The following is a 19,746-nucleotide window of genomic DNA, read 5'->3' on the forward strand; positions in this document are numbered from 1 at the left end:
CCTTTTGTATCTACTGCAATGATTCCCAACAATTTATCTATCAATTTATTTATTTTCCTTTTGATACTCCACATAAGTATCATGAAGTGAACATTTATGTTTAGTGAAAAAACCGAACTTCAGGAGCTCATGACATTCACTGATAGGACTGGAAGATCCTTAGAATGTTCTTCAAGGGGTCTGGACATTACCTGTGTAAGAAAATCAGTTCTGGGATGTTAACTCATTTCATCTTTGGGGAGAAAACAGTTGAGTAACTTGTTTTAACTGAATACCATGGAGTTGCCCTGTTTGATACTGAATAAATTTCCTCCATCAGCCACCCAGAGGCCACAGAAAATAGAAGCAAAAGTGCTCCATGGGTCAAGGACTTACTGAGACCTCTGCGCTAACAGGCACTGCACTCCAGGAGCAGAAACCCAAGGTGAACTTGGCATGACATGAATCTTGAAAAGCCCAAGAGGTCTTCAGAAGCCATACTGAGACGCCTGTTGCCTAAGCCTGTGTCAATTCTGAGACCTCTCAGGGCATGCAGCTGCTGAAGTTTATCTATTCATGTATAACTCTCCTGGATTCTTGTTTGAAGAACGGTCAAACACAGATATGATCATCTGTCAAATAAGCCTACATGATTTTAGGCACAGATCTTGGCTAGCGCCTTGGGAGTACAAGCCAACTAGTTTCCACTGGATCCACAAAATTGTACTACTGATCTGTGATCACAGAAAACGTGTGTTCTTACCACTTACCATCATTTATAGCTACCCCAAAGATCAAACACACAACTTAACAATTAGAAGAAGAGGCCTGAAGCCTAATTCTACTCAAAAATAGGTGAATCTGGGGACTTCTAGAAAATGGTTTTTATCTCTCTCAGTCCCACGATAAATTGTAAATATCAGGTTGGTGCAAAAGGAATTGCGGTTTTTGCCGTTACTGTTGCACCAACCTAATACACGTAGGAACATGCTAGGATTGGCTCGATTAATAGCTTATACTTGGCGAGAAAGCAGGTTTGTTGCCAGCAATTCTAAAAGCAGTTGAGACAACATAATTCTTCCCCTGCCAATCCCTACCTTGCCACACACATATACACACCCACCACCAACACCACCAATTGCCTAAGTTATCCTCCTAAAGCCTGGAAGGACCTCATCTGTGTAGGCTAAGTCACTGATTATCTGTGAGTCCTGTGAAGACTTTCAGGAAACCCAAAAAGCCATGCTTCCACATGTGTGTATGCTGCGTTTTCTCCTACTTTCTGTTGTCATCTTTGTGAAGCCAAGTGTCTACAACCCTACTCTTCAAAAGACCTATATCTTTTATCTGTGTCTGTTGGTATATTTCCATCAATCATTGTTCCATCGTGAGACAATGTAGAGTGATTTAAGTAACTGTGTTCCTCAAAGACCTGACAAGGTATGGAATGTAGGGTGGGGGAAAGGGTTTATTGGCCCATTGTATTCACCGAATTAGTTGTTCTGCATTATTCATTTGAGTTGTATTCTAAATTACAGAAATATATATATATATACACGTATATATACACACACACACACATATACACACACACACACATACATACTGATCAACATTGTACTTGAAAAATAATTTAATTTTCTATAATTACTTCAATGTCAGTCATTCAAAAAGGTTCTTCCTTGAACACAACCTTAAAAAAATCATTGGGAAGAGATCACTGACAAATATGCTCACCAATATCTTGCTCCGTGGAAGCATCTTCTCTACCAACATAGGTCTGACCTTCCTGGGAAGAAAAGCCAAGCAAAATGTATTAGTAAGAAGAGAAGGAATAGCTTGTTTCTTCATGTTTCACTTAAGCCCAAACAACATAGTGACCAATGGGATGAACAACACCCTGGCAGGCCACAGCTTCAACGGAACGAGAGCTCCCCACAGCTCTGTAAAAAAGCTCCAGTTGTCTGGAAAGGTTTAATGTACAGCAATGGTGAGGCCCTGCTTTGGCAGCGTCAACACTTTGCTCATGACAGGAATATCACTGATGTTCCTGATCCTTTCTGGGAGGTTCTCCAGTGGCCAAGATATTCTTTGTGTCTAAAGATATAGTTTATGCAACTCTGCAAAACACAAATGCAGTAGCTTTCTCATTGTAAGTTATGGGTCAGAGAGGGCACTAAGGTCAAGGTCACAGAGGCACCCATTAATACTGATGCGGAATTCTGTACTCCCAAGATGAACTGCCTGCTTGGAACCAAGCCCAATAATGCAGGTGAGAAGCACAATTTCATAATTACCACCAGAGACCAGGAAACTGTACATACAACAAAATCCCCCCAGCTGTTAGCAACTTCTCTCCTTCAGTCTGTGTGCCTTTTTGTTCCTTACCTTCCTCTTGCTAATCCCACAGAATAGAAGGCAAACCAATGGCTCATCATTTAACTTTAGATAACAAGGGAACTTTAAATACCAAATCCCAATGAGCTGCTGAAAATCCCCAAAGGGCTCAAGGATTTGTCATATATTCTTTAATTTAATTTAGTTGTGTTCATGACCATAGAATATTATAATAAACCTAGTTAGTGTCTAATGGAGAAACTGGAAACAAAATTAGAATGTTCCACTTAATCAGTTTCTACCTTTAAATGATATAAGATGATTCCAGTACTCAAAAGGTCATCATCGATGCCAATTAAATGAGGCAGTTCAGAATCCAAAACAACTCCAATCCCTTCTTTCCTGAGGGCTAGAGTTTGTTCCTGAAATTAAGAGGAAAAGAAAAAGAAAAGGTTACTTTGGGAAAAGAGAACTTCATATTAGGTGTTCTTCAGATTGTCAGAATGGGCAACATTTTATTTCTCATCTAAAAAACTGCAAGAAAAATGGACCTTAAACTTTGTGTTGAAATCCTGGCAGGTAGTAAGCAAAGTGAACTTGGAACATATAAAAAGCACAATATAAAATGAATTAAACTCATTGCCTGATATACAACCTCTTCAAAGCAAATCTTCCTTCAGAAAGGTTCTAGGAACATCCAAACTACAAAGTAAACTTTCTCACTCTTCAGAGCCTTTATGTCATTTAATATCAAGATGTCGCCTTAGTTGATGGTTTTCTCTCCACTTACCATGGCTGAACTGTGCATGGTCCTGAGAAGAAGGCTTCCTGTGCATTAGTTACCCTGCACCACAAGAACCTGGCCCTCTGCCTTCTGTGCCATCAACTTCTCCTATCCACTTGATCATTCCCTGCTCTATATTAATATGAATCTGCTATTCACCTCCCATCCCCAACCCTCACCACGTCTTTCGGCCGTGCCTCTCCTTCTAGCTACCATCAATTTCTCTGTGCCTTTTAGAGAAAACTACCTCCAAAAATTTCCCTATACCTACAGTTCTTCAGTTCCTTCCCTCTTACTCTCTCTCGAACTTGCTCTATGAAGGCTATTGTCTTTGGGACTCTTCTTTACCGACGCTGACTCTCTTGATGGTCTCCTTCTGTCTCTTGACTTTACCTGCCATCAATATGCTGATGACTCTCAAATTGCATCTTCAGGACAGATGTCTCCCTTAAGTCCTATACTCATATACATACCGTATATATGAGTATACCATATATGTCTGTGTGTGTGTGTGTGTGTGTATATACCAACCCAACTCAGTTTATCTATGGAGACGTCAAACAGGCAGCACAAATTTAACACATTTAAAAACAAAACAAAAACCTTGATTCTCTCTGCCTCCCAAACCTGCAGACTATCCTATCTCAGTAAATACCAACCTTTCCTGTTTGGCCCAAATACCACGCTTACACTTTGCCCCTTTCTTTCTCTAAACTCTACATATGTAGTGTTAACTCTACCTTCAAAATATGCCCAGAATCTGGTAACATCAAACCACCTGCAGCACGTGCCTCTGACCCAAACCATCGTCTTTCACCTGGGTTACTGCAATAATCCAGGTCACCACTCATGTGTCCCGTGATACACACTCAACTCAGCAGCCAGAAGGCCATCAGGGCAGGTCACTCTTCTCCTCAGGTACTTTAAATAGCCTCCCATTTCAGTGAGACAAAAGCTAAAGTCTTTGTGATGTTCTACCAAATTCTACCTGATCTCATCCCGTGCTCACTCGCTCTCCTCTCCTGCAGCTCTCCCTCTTGCTCACTCCTCCCCAGGGATACAGGCACCCTGCTGCTCTTCAAACTTGCCAGCCTGCCCCATCTCCAGGATGCACTCACTGTGGTTCCTTCTGCCTTTGTGGTTGCTGTTTCCTCTGTCATTGCTATCCTTCTCTTCCCCTACAGTGGGGTTTCTGGACTGTGGCACAGCTGTCATTTCAGACCAGGTAATTCTTCATTCTTACGCACAGTAGGATATTTTGTAGCACCCTTGCCTCCACCCAATAGATGCTACCAACACATCCGACGTTCTGACAACCAAAAATGTCTCCAGACATTTGAGAAACATCGCCCTAGATACATACGTAACATGGTCCCTTCCTTCCTTCAGGTCTCTGCTCAAAAGCCACCCTCCCCATCACCCCATACAAAATAGCAACCACCAATGTTCCTCATGGTGATTTATCTCCTTGGGAATGGCAAGTATTTTATCTATACATATATGTAAAGTATTTTATTTATATTTTACATATATATATATAATATATATAGCCGGGCGCGGTGGCTCAAGCCTGTAATCCCAGCACTTTGGGAGGCCGAGACGGGCGGATCACGAGGTCGGGAGATCGAGACCATCCTGGTTAACACGGTGAAACCCCGTCTCTACTAAAAAATACAAAAAACTAGCCGGGCGAGGTGGCGGGCGCCTGTAGTCCCAGCTACTCGGGAGGCTGAGGCAGGAGAATGGCGTGAACCCGGGAGGCGGAGCTTGCAGTGAGCTGAGATCCGGCCACTGCACTCCAGCCTGGGTGACAGAGCGAGACTCCGTCTCAAAAAAAAAAAAAAAAAATATATATATATATATATATAAAATATATAAAGTTTATTACCTGTCCTCTGGCTAGAATGTAACGCAGTACCTAATTTCATGTCCCACACATCAATTAATATTTGCCAGCTGAATGAATGAGTACATGCACGGAGTTCAGTGGAATGCAAAGGGAAGGTCAGAGGCAACCCTCAGGAAGAGAATGGGAGGCCCTATCTTAACATCAGACCCATCTGACCCCAGACAAAAGACCTCTAAAGCCAAGCTTCTGGGGAAGTCTGAAGTAGAAAGCAGACAAATTCCAGAAGGTTGAAGGTAAAAGTTGCAGTCTTGAGGTTGGGCTGAACCAGGTTCAGACTAAATCATGTACAAGAGCATGATATTATGCCCCATGACTGTACGAGCAACAGTAAAGCCAGGTCCAACTACTAACTGGGGATCCTGGTCAGAGATGCTCCTGGAGAATCTCCTTCCCTCCCCGACTCCTACAGTCAGACGCAGTGACCAAGACACATCTTGGTAACTCCAACACTCCAACACCCAGCACTGCAATAAACATAAACACTATTCCTTACAATCCTGGAATCAATAAATGTACTCTGTGTCATTTAAGCATTAAAACAACCTACAAAGTCTACCATTTGCTAGGTGATGGATTCAGAACTTCTCAAGCTAGTGTAAGACCATCAAAGCAAAACTCAAACCCTGTAGACAAGGGAACTCCTGAGAGGTTTCTGGGGCAGGGCGAAGAGAGAGAAGTCTCTCAGGCCTCTGCAGATATTTAAGTTTCAAATGCACACTGAAGACCTGAAGTCATGCGAGAGGGCAGTGAAATGAAGTAGCCAAAAAAAAAAAAAAAAAAAAGAAAAAGGATGGCTTAAAAAAAAAAAAAAACATAAAAATCACAATGTGAAAGAAAGCAATTTAATTTAACAACCATTAAATAGATACGCAGAGAAAATGACCAATGCATAACTTAGATTCAAGAAAAGGAAATGAAGCATGTCATTGTTCTTCAATTACTCCTCTTATCAGCCAACCTCCCATTCCATGGCTCAGAACCTCAGGCTTTGAGGCTGGAGACTTCAGTAACATTGATTTACTATAGCAAGGAACATGCAAATCTCAGCTAAACTGAGCACTCTCCATAAGCCAACCCCTACTCCTACCTCTCGGATATTAGCAGAATTCACGCTTTTTCCTCCTGACCGTGAAATTCGAGCAGAAATGGGATGTGATTTTTTTAAAGACATATATTACAGAGGAGAATTTAATCACACAGCTCTATTTCATAAAATGATGTCCTCATGGGAAGGTCTGGTAGCTCTGAACTGTGACCAAACTGCACACACAGTCAGTAGCCCCATGGCAATGAATTATTACAGGCCTCTAGGTCCACATGAAAAGGAAAGTGACCATTCTCACAAGTCCAGAGGCATGTGTATTTTCTTTCTGCACAAAAGTGGACAATGACCCCCCTACTCCCCAAAATGCAATATTTTAAACTTTAATAGCTCCCACTCAAACTAGAGAAATTACTTTGGACTACATCCCAGTTTAGTTTAATATTCTTTCTTTTATTAACCATTGAGAAACACTTTGTTTTTGCTTGAAATAAGACCTTGAAAGGCACTGGAAATTCATAGTTTCAGAGCCATTAGGTCAAAAGTTTTACTTGTTCCCACCCATCCCCAGCATGTACACACACACACACAGACACACACACACACACACACTCACATACACTTCCATATAGTGGGTAAAATCTGAATTAAGAGAAAGTTTTCCAGGATTGCAAGTGGGGAAGGATGAATTTATGATTAATGCTGCCCTAAAGCTCTATGACATTCAAGCTGCATTCAACTACATGATATTATAAAAGTGTCACCTCATAAAACTGGAAACGAGGGTTTAAATCATTGCTCAAGTGAAAAAGTAATTTCAGACAAAAATATCTATCACGTATAAAATATTTATTGAGTGGCATCTACTGTTATACATAATTTATGAAACACCTCTTGGATAAGATGGAATACTTAACATAGAAGAGTGGGCCACCGTCCCCCAACTCCAGACACAGAATCCCAAAGAAATCAAGGTAAAATATGTATACTTGTATATATTTTACATTGAAACAAAGATTTCGGCAACCATGCTTATTTGGATTAAAAAAAAAAAAAACCATAAACTGACTAAAACTGTCAAAACATAGCATCAGTTTATTTTAAGCATCATGTTCACAACATTTACAAATGATATGCTCCATACGTTTTTCTTCAACCTCCAGGCATCTATTCAGGTGAAATCCATCTGAATTTAAAACACATGCCCTTTGCTGGGACAGTCACAGAATCACTTCTGCCCCTTCCGGTGGCTCTGGTGATTGCAGGCAGGGCTGCCCAGATCCCGTGGGAAAACCAGAGGAGGACTCGGGTCAATGTGCAAGGCCCCTGTAACCACTATAATGGTTTATGAGAGTAAGCAGGGAGTCCAGCTCTTTTAATCACAACCACATCCTCAGTGCCCAGCACTTGCCTTACAAAACTCCACAACTTTCTTGAATAGGTAAGTGAAAACAATACAAAAACTTCCCAACAACAAAAATCTATTTTTTTTTTCCTCTTAGAAAGACTACCTGGGATCTAGCTCGTACTTGGAAAAAACTGGGAAAAGTTTGACAGTGTGTCTGTCCCATGTAAATTAAGATCTCTTTAGGAATAAGAACTATTTGTCTTCACAGAGTATGTTAGGTGAAGACAGCTGCAGCAGGCACACAGCACTTAGTCACCCACTAAGTGCTGATTATTTGGTACTATAGGGAGTGATTTCTAAGTGGCACTTCTTTTTTTTTTTTTTTTTTTTTTTCTGAACAGACAAGAATGAAATGTCAGAATCTTTTTGTGAAAATTTATGCAACAGAGGATTATATATTTCACCAGCGAGTAGAATTTTGTAGTGGACTCACATCATAAAGTGCACATAATTTCTGCAAACCTGACTACAAACACAGCAGATGTCTGGGGGCTGGGGACTGGGGACAATCCGGGCTTACAGCATACGTCCAGTGTGGGCATGAGGATGGGGAGGAAGTCAGATAGCCAGAAAGATGTCGATAAAAAATAAAATTATCCTCTAGTAAAACTACTTTTTAATTTAAAAAAGTTGTATGTGATTTTATTTAAATTTAACAGAATGAAAAGAAACTATTTCAACCATGTTTCTTTATTATTAACACAAGAGGTATTTCCTAAAATACCCTTGTGAGCCAAGAGGTTATGAAACATATTCACACTGCATACACATTTTTCATAAGTGTTTCAGTTTTAAGCACCATTACCTGAGTCTGTACCAGTTTGAGAACGTTGCTTCTTGCCTTGGCATCTGAATGACATGGTAGCTGTGTCGATATGGGGCGGCCACATGGTGCATGTTGGGCAGTACAGTACTTTCTTTCCTCAGAAGGTTAAAGACATGGCTCCACCCTTTTCAAAAACTGAATGCTACTCTAAAAAAATTAAGCTAGTCTGACTTTTAGTCCACAGCAGACAATTTGGTTTTAGGTCTGGATATTTAAAGAGTTTCATCTTTATCCTTGAAATTCAATGGCTTAATTGGGATAGATCTCAGTGCTGAACATGTTCTACTCTATATTTTCCTGGAACACAATACATTCTTCTGATCTGCAGACTCAGTTCTTTCATCTACTTATTTTTCATTTCACAAAGCTTGTCTTATTTTCCATTTTCTATTTCATTTGTTGACACTCTACTTTAAGAATACCAATTGTCCTTACATTACACTGGTCTTTGTCTTCTATTTCTTTCACCTTCTGATTGCTTTACTATCTTGATCACTCCATTTATGTTCAATGGGCCTAACAAGCCTTTATTCTCTTAGTAATCTGATTTCCAGTGGCGTCTATTCTTTTCCTTGATATTTTCTAATATTATGTATTAGTCCTGCAATGATGTTGTGTTGGGCCTCAGAGGCTTTCTTTATTCTACAATCTCTCTTTTTTCATCTCAGTTTGCTTTTTATTATCATCTTGCTTTGTATCTTGCTTTGTTTATTGAATTCATGTTTCTCAATTCATTTGTTCCACAGAATGAAACAATTCTGAGGAATTCCCTTCTCTCCCGTGAAGTGTGTTTTCATCTATATTGGGATCTTTTATCTTTTGCAGGCTATATTTCTCTTCTTTCTTGTTCTCTACCTGCCCATCTGCCCATCTGTCCAAAACACCCATAGCTATAGTTATGTTTATAAAATTGTTCTACTTTTTTTTCATCTTGTATATGCTTAGGTGTATCTGTGCAAATATTCCATGTGCTCTAACACAGGACAGGAAACCCCTCGACACTTGCCTGGCCGTATCTGTGACATTTCTAGTTGACTGAATAGTCTGCAGTCTACCCACTTTTCTCTAGCGACATGGAGTGACAGAGGGCCAGGAGATCTCACCTGAGGCACCGCAAGCTTTGTTTGAGTCCCAGCCCTCTCTTCCTGGGCTCCCTAATGATTGGGAAGGGGTCCTCTTCCCAGGGGGAGGGAAAGGGCAGGACGCCCTCGAGTTTCCCCAGGACTTCACTTACAAGAGAGAGTCAGCTCAGCTCTCACTTCATTCCAGTTACCACCACTGGCCATCGCTATTACTCCTCAGTAACAATAGGAAAATCAATTCTGTTCCTCCGATTTGAGGGTACAGTGGGGGGAATTTTGGGATCATCACTGATTCAGCTTCTCAGGTGCAGGTTTAGGAATATCCCCTTCACAATCTTTCCTTTTCCCCAGCAGCCACTCATGATCTTTTCTCACATGCTTCCTCTTAGTGACTTCACAGTAGCACTGCTGCTGCAGGCTTGTATGTTTGTTATGCTTTTTATTATTTCTTCATTTCCTTGAAATCTGTGATGGAATCACCAACTGGTTTTTTAACATTGAAGACAAGAATAGCATTAAAAGGCTACAAAAAGGAAGGATGAAAACAAGCGGTACTCCAGGTTTTAGGGGATTTCTTGAGCAAAGATACAAAGGCTAAAAACATGGGCACACAGTCATCCCCCGATATCCATGGGGGACTGGTTCCTGGACTCCTGAGGATACCAAATCCAAGGATGCTCAAGTCTCTCATGTAAAATGGCGTACTACTTGCACATAACCTATGCATATGCTTCTGGATACTTTAAATCATCTCTAGATTACTTGTCATACCAAATACAATGTAAGTGTGATGTAAATAGTTATTATACTGTATTGTTTAGGGAATAATGACAAGAAAAAAGTCTGTACATGTTCAGTACAGGCAGAACCATCATAAGTCTAACAACATAATACATATCAGCAATAATATAGCGTTTTCTCAATTTTTTTCTAATATTTTCAATCTGTGGTTGGTAAAATCCATGGATGCAGAACCTGCACATATGGAGGACCGATTGTATACACAAGGAACAATCGGACATCCAGTTTAGCTGGTAAACCTGCAAAAATGGTCTGGAAAGCCAGGCAGATGAGTCATTATCTGATTCAGAACTGGGAAGGCACTGACAATTTTGAAAATAGGAATTGGTTGATACTTCATCAGATGAATCTGGCAGCATGTATAGGGTGAATAAGAACAGAGTAAAAAGGGGGATGGGATTAGAATGGAAGTGACAACTTGAGAGTCACTGGAGAGGTATGTGGATTCTATGTGACTAACAGTTTGGGTTGATGGACCTTAAGTAAAGACATTCTCCTCAACTGTTTTATTCCTCTTAATGAGAAATATGGAAACTGGAGATTCAAGAAAAACTGATAGATGTCGAAAGATTTTTATTGCTAGGCAAAAAATATGCTTATGTTTCCTTGTAATACTTTCCGGGGAACTCAGTAAGAAGATATTATTTATGTGTTAAAAATCACTCACAAATTTGACTAGCAAGTGGTGTCTAGTAACTTACATGTTTTTAATAACGTACAAATGCTAAAAGTCATTATCAGCTGGGCGTGGTGGCTCATGCCTGTAATCCCAGTACTTTGGGAGGCTGAGATGGGCAGATCACTTGAGGTCAGGAGTTCAAGGATAGCCTGGAAAACGTGGTAAAACCACTATCTACTAAAAATACAAAAAAAAAAAAAAAAAAAAAAAAAAAGCCAGGTGTGGTGGTGTGCGCCTGTAATCCCAGCTACTGGAGAGGCTGAGGCAGGAGAATCACTTGAACCTAGGAGGAGGAAGTTGAAGTGAGCCAAGATTGTGCCACTGCACTCCAGCCTGGGTGACAAAGCAAGACTCCGTTTCAAAAAAAAAAAAAAAAGTCACTATCAACAAAAACCAATTAGCTCTGAAACCCTGAAAGTAAGCAACAAGCTGGCATTCATCCAGAAGCTACTGTTTCTCATACAGTAGGCCCCCTTGTATCTGAAGTTTTGCTTTCCCTGGTTTCAGTTACCCAATGTCAACTGTGGTCCAAACATAGGTGAGTACAGTGCAGTAAGCTATTTTGAGAGAGAGACTATTAACATAACTTTTATTACAGTATAATGTTATCATTGCTCTATTACTATTGTTCATCTCTTACTGTGTCTAATTTATAAATTAAACTTTACCATAGGTATATACATATAGGGAAAACAGTGTATATAGGGTTCATATTGTTTGCAATGTCAGGCAACCACTGGAGGGCTTGGAGTATATCCTCTGCAGAGAAGCGGGGGTCTATTGTATTCTCTTTTCCACATAGGAAGAATCATGTCCATCTAACAAAGTAGAAACAGCCACCAAGATTACTAGGAAGTCAGTGAAGCTCTGTCAACTGCCTCAACCACTATCCTGGCTTTCTCCTCCTTTGATCCACACAACCTAAGCAAGTTATGATGAAAAGACATTAAGAATCTCCTTCATCCTCCTCCAGGAAATGACTTTTTTATTTTTGCTGTGTTCCCAGAGAGTGACGACGTGAATAAAAACAATATTGGTAGGCCAGTAACATGTTCTATGTCCCTGCAAAGTTGATTAGTAATATGTAATCCTTCAGGTAAGGGCTCTATTAATTATGATCTATGAATCACAATCAGATTTAAAAACAAACAAAAATAAAACAAAAACAAAAACGAGAAGGGAAAGAGCGGTCTGTGAACGTTAACAAATGGAAATCCACTGGGGATCAGCCTCTGTCAGAACTAAGCTCCAGGAAGGAGGAGGTTCAGGTGGGAAGGCAGAGTTCACAATCCACAGCTTGGGAAAAAGAAGAATCAAGTGGGTCAGCCTAGAAGTCACCTTTGACTCAGACTTCACAGAGCTCTACCTCCATGATATGGTCTGAATCATCCACAACTTTCCATCTCCACTGTTACTGCCCTGGGTCCCAGTAACCTCCACAGCCTGCCTGAGTCTCTGATATCCCCCAATTAGTCTTTTTGCTTCTCTTGCCACCCTATCATCTACTCTCCATATGGCAGCAGAGCCACCTTTTCAAAATATCAAGAGACCATGCATAAAACACTACAATGGGTTCCCATGCGTTTGGAATAAAATGGTCACCATATCTCACTTAATCTTGCCCCTGCCCACCTCTCCAACCTCAACTCCCCTCCACTTTCTACCTGACAGTCACAGTGGCCTCCTCATTCCCACTGCAAGGCTTCTCCGTGTGCTGTTTAGTCTGCCTGGAAAATTCTCCCCTAAATCTCCATGGCTTGCCCTTTCTTGTCAGTCTGTTCTATTCGGGACCAGAGATACCAGTGAGTGAGACTGTATTAGTCCATTTTTGCACTGCTGACAAAGACATGCCAAAGACTGGGAAGAAAGAGGTTTGAGTGGACTTACAGTTCCACGTGGCTGGGGAGCCCTCACAATCATGGAAGAAGGCAAGGAGGAGCAAGTCACATCTTACATGGATGGCAGCAGGCAAAGGGAGAGCTTGTGCAGGGAAACTCCACCTTATAATACCATCAGATCTTGTGAGACTTACTCACTATCACGAGAACAGCACAGAAAAGACCTGCCCCCGTGACTCAATTACCTCCCACCAAGTCCCTCCCATAATATGTGGGAATTCAAGATGAGATTTGGGTGGAGACACAGCCAAACCATATCAGAGATGAACAAGGTCCCTGCTCAGACAAAGCTTATTCTCTATGCAAGTAACTCCACCCCCAACCCCAGACACACTCTGTCATTCCACCTGGCTTACTGTCTTTACAGCACTTAAAGTGATCAGAATTTCTCATACATTAGTTTATTTTCTGTCTGCCCCTGCAGAAAGCAAAGAATAGGTCCAAGCCAAGATGTCAAGCCCAGAGAAGGAGAGGTCAGGATGGGGTCAGTGAGAGCCAAACTATTAAAAACAATATCCAAGGCCAAGACTGTCTCTTATCAATCCCATTTTTAATGCTCCTTGCCAGTCAAAAGCAGCCCTTAAAACTCAAAACAATAGTTAATATGGCCAGAATAAGCCAGAAGCAAATATGGGAATTTTGTTAAAATGTTAACATTTAATTCTAATAAACTATCATCATAAATAATTTAATAACTGTCCCCAAAATCTGTACCTAGCATCACATCAGACAGGCACCTAATATGTCACTGAAAATGAACTAAAAATATAAAAGCCTTGCTTTTTCCATGACTTTAAAACAAGCCATATCACAATACCTATGGTTAAAACACACACACGTACGCACACACACACACGCACACATTTAGAACCAATGTGGAAGAGTCACAGGACTCACCAGGGCAGAATTAGGAAGAGAACGGTCTGGCTACCACCACACCACGGCACCAACAAACCTAGATGTCCTGGCCTTACTGGCAGTCAGCCCCTAAACAGTAAATATAATTAATACTGCCCTTTTAATGAACAGAAACTCTTGGGGCAGTTCAATTTCCACTACACTTCCCATTGCAGAAACATCGTTCTTTATTTAAATGCCAAATAGCTAAGTGTTGGCACACAGTTCAGAGAAGATGCTGTGTAGATCTTTCTGATGAAACAGTCCTCTCCGCTGGCTGAGCAAATCATCCAGATGTCGGTATTTAAATTATGCAAAACGCATAAAACCAATTAAAGAAATTACGTGTGAAAATATGCAAGAGCAAATTTCCTCACATTAATATTTAACTAGACTTTTTAAGTAGAGCAGCATCTTCTGATCACAAGTACTTTAGTATATTTAACCTAAATGGAAACCCAAAATATTCAGGATGGTTCGTCAGAAGATTCTACAAGGGCATTTTCTATATAATACAAACATTAACACAGGTAAAACAGTTAAGGGAAAGGATTACTTTAAGTGGGATGCTGTAGCCCAGAAAGTATCAATCTGATATTGGCCTTATACTTTGGTCTTGTAAAGCTGGCCTGTTCTTGTTTCTCACCCACAGGAATATGTCATGCTCATCTTCATCTTCCAGCCTGGGCTCTAGTAATAATGTCCTCCTAAGATAACCCTCTGATTCCCAGTTACAAGTATTTCCCCTTCCCCAGGAGTCATTTAGAGCCTACTCAGGTCTACTGTGACCCCTTCCTCTGCACTCCACAGTTATCAGGCCTAATCGCATGGATCTCCGTCAAACACAGATCAGTGACTTTACATTCACGCATTGCTTGTTTCTCCTGCTAGACCAAGGAGCTTTCAAAAAATTGGTATTTTTTGAAATGTCAAAATATCAAAAAAATATCAGGCTTGTGCCCGCACCAGATCCTCTGAATGAGCATCTCAGGACCAGGATCCAGGCATTTTTTTAAACTCTCAGGAATTTTACATCCAGGGTTGGGCATAATTTTCTGTATCCTCCAAATGACACCTCTATCCTGCTGGGTGCACTTTGAGAATGCTCAAAAGGGCAAGTACTGCGACCTAACTCCTTCATTTGCCAGCTACCTTCTTCTGTGATTCATTCAACTGACATCTAACGACCATCTGCTACTTGACAGGTGCTAGTCTACATTAGGGATATATTAGTGAGTAAAGCAGGCACCCTCTTATATTTTATATATATGTCTCTGTCTTTAGATCTAAGTCTACATCTGTATTATATGTAAAGATCCATCCATATTACATTAAAGACTACAGATATACAGTCCGGCATCGCTTAATGACAGGGATGCATTCTGAGAAATACGTCACTGGGTAATTTCATCACTGTGCAAACATCTAAAGTGAACTTAGATAAATTGAGATGTGGTTACCAGAAGCTGGAGGGGTTGTAGGGGAGGGTTGGGAAAATGTTGGTCAAAGAATGCATATTTACAGTGATATAGAAGGAACAAGATCAAGAGATCTACCATACCGCATGGTGACTATACTTAATGATGATATATTGTATTCTTGAAAAATGCTGAGAGAGTGGATACTAGGTGTTCTCACCTCAAAATGATAACCATGTGAGATAATGCATTTGTTAATTGGCTAGATTTAACCATTTCACAATGTGTGTGTGTGTGTGTATATATATATATATAAATAGATGCCTATCTAATAAGATGCTAGGTGTGTATATATATACACATACACACACACACATACATATTATATATAAATATATAAAATATATATAATGTAAATATATTTATACATGATAAAGATATACAATTTTTCATGTCAATTTTAAAAATAACTACATTTGATAAATCACACCATGAAAAAAAAATCTATGACAGAACTTGTAATAGTGCCTTGGCATGATTCTGTGATGATAAATATATCCTAGCTTTTTAATTACACAGAAAATGAAATATTAAAGCCAAAATCCTCTGGTTTATCTCTTTTGCAAGCTACTCTGTACCATTCTTTCACATAAAATTGGAGTAGGGTGGGAGGAGAACCACCAGCAGCGGCAAAAGGAGGTCTTCTCTAACAGGTGAGATGTTAGAGGTTAATCCCTAAGCCTGGTGCACAGCCTTCATTTATTTCTTAGCCAACTGAGGAGCCAGTATCATTATCAGAAGGGAATTTAGGAAAAAGCAAGAAGGTGATGAAGAATGAGAGGGAGGAAGAAAAGAAGGAAAAGGAACAAACTTCCAGCTTCTCACAATTCCCTTCTGAAAGGCGCACACTCCCATGGCAAGGCACGCTTCAGTAGGTAAAAACCATCCCCTAATGAGTAGGCTCCTTGCTTCTTCTAGGATATGGGTTTACTAACCCCAATCTGAAAATCCAAAATCCAAAATGCTACAAAATCCCAAATGTTCTGAGTGAACATGTGATGCTCAAAGGAAATGTCCACTGGAGCATGTTGGATTTCAGATTTCCAGATTGGAGATGCTCAACCAGAAATAAAATCTGTTTCTCATGGAGAAGAGAGAACATAACCCCCTCCCACCTTCTATTAATCAAATATTCACTCCAATCACTAAACCCAAATTCGTCAAATAAATCAAACTGTTCAAACTACTGCTTACACCATCAGTAATGACAGTATGTCAAAGAAAACAGCAGTATAGAAGGGAGTTTCTTCTTTGGCTGTGTAGTAAACTTGGTGAAAAGGAGGGAAACCACAACCCAGCCACAGGACAGGTGACTGAATAAATTGTCCTCTATGAACCCAAAGAGTTAATATTTTGTAAAACCATCTGCCACTCAAGTCCTGTCTCATCCTGTCCCTTTGAGAGTTCACACCATTTATATCATAACAGAACACTTTATATGAACACCAGCCCCAAAGGGGCCCCAAAACCTCTAATCAATTTGGCCTGAATACAAATGCGTATCTTGGTTGTATAAATACTATTATGGGCAACAATATTTTACACAAGTATTCCTGTAAGTGATACATTGCACTTTGACATTATTAATATATCTTTAGCAAGATAAATTACCCAGTAAATCAAACAGGCTCATTCACTCGGATTATGCAGGAGAGGACTGCTCCAAAGCCCAAATATAATTTTGAATGTTGACTGCGCATGGCCCCAATAGTTTATTAAAATAAGAAATATAATCCATTTTACAAAGAGAATTACATTAGAAAGCTTTTTGTAAGTAAAGCACATGCGACTAAGGTTATAGAACTTGTCAAGGAAATGTGAAGTTCAAGATAAAAAAAAATTTGTGTTTGCTGATCTGGTCCATTAATAGTAAAGCAGTAAACCAAATATAACATAACGTACACATGCAACACTTTCCAATCACACACATCAATTAGTTTTGCTAATATGTGCAGTGCAAGTCAGTTATCTAAACATCTAACTTCTCACAACCACAGTCAGGAGTCAAAAGGAAACAAACTCTTTCCTAAGCCATTACAAACTTCAACCATAAAATCTCACATCTTGCATTAGTTAAAAAACTATTTTCGTGTTGTAAACTGGATACAATCACTTTGGAAAACTATTTGGTAGTGTCTTCTACAGTGAAATAACATCCACATCACATGCCCCAGCAGTTCCATCCCCAGGCCCTACGGTAGAAGTCAGCCAACTATGGCTGAAGGCCAAAAAAGGCTGTCTGCGTGTTTTTGTATGGTTGGAATGCTAAGAGTGATTTTTATACTTTCAGACGGTCAAAAAAAAATCAAAAGAAGAATATTACTTCATGATGTGTAAAGTGTATAAAATTCCAATTTCAATGTCCATAAAGCTTTATTGGAATACATGTTCCATGTTCTTTCATTTACAAATTGCCTGCTGCTTTTTGCTATCATGGTGTAGTACCGTGGAGTACTTGCGACACAGGTGGCGCGGGCCAAGAAGAAGGAACTGCTTACTACCTAGCCTTTCAGAGCAGCAGTTTGCTGACCTCTGCACTAGGCACACATGTTCACTGAAAGACATGCTAAAAAATGCTCATAGTTTTACACAGTTACATAAAATTCCATTTTTTGTATCTACTTTAATGTAGGTATCCTGTGCACTGTTTGTGGGAATTTAAATTGCTCTCGGAACCTTTGCAATCATTAGTTATTGCCAACAATGCTGAGATGAAAAACGCCGCACATACCTTGAACCTTTCAGTGCTAGTTGAGAGAAAGGACAGATATTCATGATTGATTCTCATTTACATGTCAGAAGCCACACAAAAACCTTCCTTGAAGTTTCGATTCTAAATAAACTAAGTTCTCTACTGAACTCAACTGTGGGCAAAAGCCTCCTCCGTTTCCAGGGTCTCAGCATAGAGAGTGTTAGTTATCACATGTGCATTTCCTGTAGATTGTGAAGGGAAAGGGGGAAATACAAATATACGAGCAGGCCAGGCATGGTGGCATGCACCTACAGTCCTAGCTACTCAGCAGGCTGTGGCAGGAAGATCATCCGCCTAGGAGCTCCAGGCTGCAGTGAGCTACGATTGCACCACTGCACTCCAGCCTGGGTGACAGCAAGACTCTGTCTCTAAAAGAAAGAAAGAAAAAAAGAATATACGAGCACATATATTTGTTTTCACTGCCATTTTTCCAAAAAAAAAAAAATCTATAATAAATGCACACATAACTAACATTCTGTACACCTGGACCCTGGAAGCAGGAAATTTTTGGCCTCAGAAATATATGTACATCTATATTTATTTATTCTTATTTATTCATTTTTATTGACACACACGTATATACATGATGTGTATGTATAATGATAATGTATATACGTGTGTGTGTGTGCATGTGTGTGTGTGTGTGTGTGTGTGTATTTTTTAATCTAAAGTCATTCTAACCAGGGACTTTACGAAACTAATTTTATTTTTAAGTGAGCAATTTGAGTAACAAAAAAAAAGTCACAAATGGCCTAGAATTCTACGTGCTCTCAAATGGCATAATCAGGAGCAGCCTTGATGACCTTTTTCTGAAAACGTGGACTTAAATGTCCGAATCAGGTTTTTGTCCAGGTCAGCACTTTTAGCAGGGAAAGGCATGTCAGGGCCTTTTTCACAGAACCAACGAGATACTTACATGGTGACACGAAGTCCAGAGCAGTGTGACTCAGGAGAGTATGCAAAGTGCTTGCTGCCTTTCCAGAATAAGTGCCAAAATTAAATGCAACCATTGAGAAACTGAAGTGCAATTTGAGAGTAATTTTATAAACATGGCATCTAATAAAATACTGGGGCTTTTATTTTTTGTGTATCTCTTTTTTTCTACTTTATTATGTTAGTAGTTCCTTTTTATTGTGCTTTACAGAAAAGTTAGTCTGTGATGGATTAAAATGTGAAAAAATAACACCCTGCATTTGACCATAGACAGTGTAGACAACCTCCTCTTCCTGCAGAATTCCTCCAGAATGGACAGCCTGTGGGAGTGTAGAAACCTGCTGTTGCTGCCTTGATTTCTTCAATGTCCCATAAAGAATGTAAGAGCCAGAAAAAAGGAGGCTGTCACCTTTAATAAAAATGAAATTTACCCTTGTGTGTCACTTAAACCATGAGAAAACAATCAAGAAAGCTAAAAGTCCACTTTATTGCTAAAAGGTGAATTTGAAAGTTTAGAAGAAACTATAAAGGCAATTCCACTGCGGTCTTAATGAGAACAATGCCAAGCATTAGCTTATTGCAACTGTGGCAGCCCTGTGGTCATTATCAAAACACCAGATCGGGGTTAGTTTTCACTTTAATTAATCTAATGAACCGGCTGTCTGGCTTCAGCAGACATTTTTTAAATGTCACTGCATACCTTGAGGCCGCAGCTGAGCTGGTGGCATGTTCCCCTGCACCATCTTGATTCCATTAACTCTTGCCTATGGTGACATTTTACGTCTGCATCCTCATATGCCTTGATAATGTAGTCAATTTGTGCTTTATTAACCCAATTAAAATACAGAAATGTTAGATAATGGAAATCAACAAAATTAAAACAATTCCTTAAAACAGATTAGATCCTTAATTCAAAAATATATATATAAAACTACAGCTTC

At 39.9% G+C, this 19,746-nt stretch overlaps 3 protein-coding genes across 8 annotated transcripts in view; 1 reads left to right on the plus strand and 2 right to left on the minus strand.

Moving 5' to 3' along the window:
* Window positions 1-19,746, minus strand: part of LOC126929186 (eukaryotic initiation factor 4A-I-like) — a 515,423-nt gene that overhangs the window by 250,196 nt on the left and 245,481 nt on the right. The gene's annotated exons all lie outside the window — the stretch shown is intronic.
* Window positions 1-19,746, minus strand: part of KIF16B (kinesin family member 16B) — a 315,708-nt gene that overhangs the window by 162,987 nt on the left and 132,975 nt on the right. For all 6 annotated transcript variants that reach the window (XM_050745331.1, XM_050745330.1, XM_050745327.1 and 3 more), the window contains 2 exons: window positions 2,619-2,738; window positions 1,717-1,768 (listed from right to left, as the gene is read on the minus strand). In XM_050745331.1, the coding sequence (XP_050601288.1) occupies window positions 1,717-1,768; window positions 2,619-2,738 (172 nt within the window). The remainder of the gene's footprint in view (window positions 1-1,716; window positions 1,769-2,618; window positions 2,739-19,746) is intronic.
* The window catches only part of DSTN (destrin, actin depolymerizing factor), a 1,228,633-nt gene that overhangs the window by 51,510 nt on the left and 1,157,377 nt on the right, over window positions 1-19,746 (plus strand). The window lies entirely within an intron of this gene.

Source organism: Macaca thibetana, chromosome 10 (genome assembly GCF_024542745.1).
Source record: "Macaca thibetana thibetana isolate TM-01 chromosome 10, ASM2454274v1, whole genome shotgun sequence".
NCBI lineage: Eukaryota > Metazoa > Chordata > Mammalia > Primates > Cercopithecidae > Macaca > Macaca thibetana.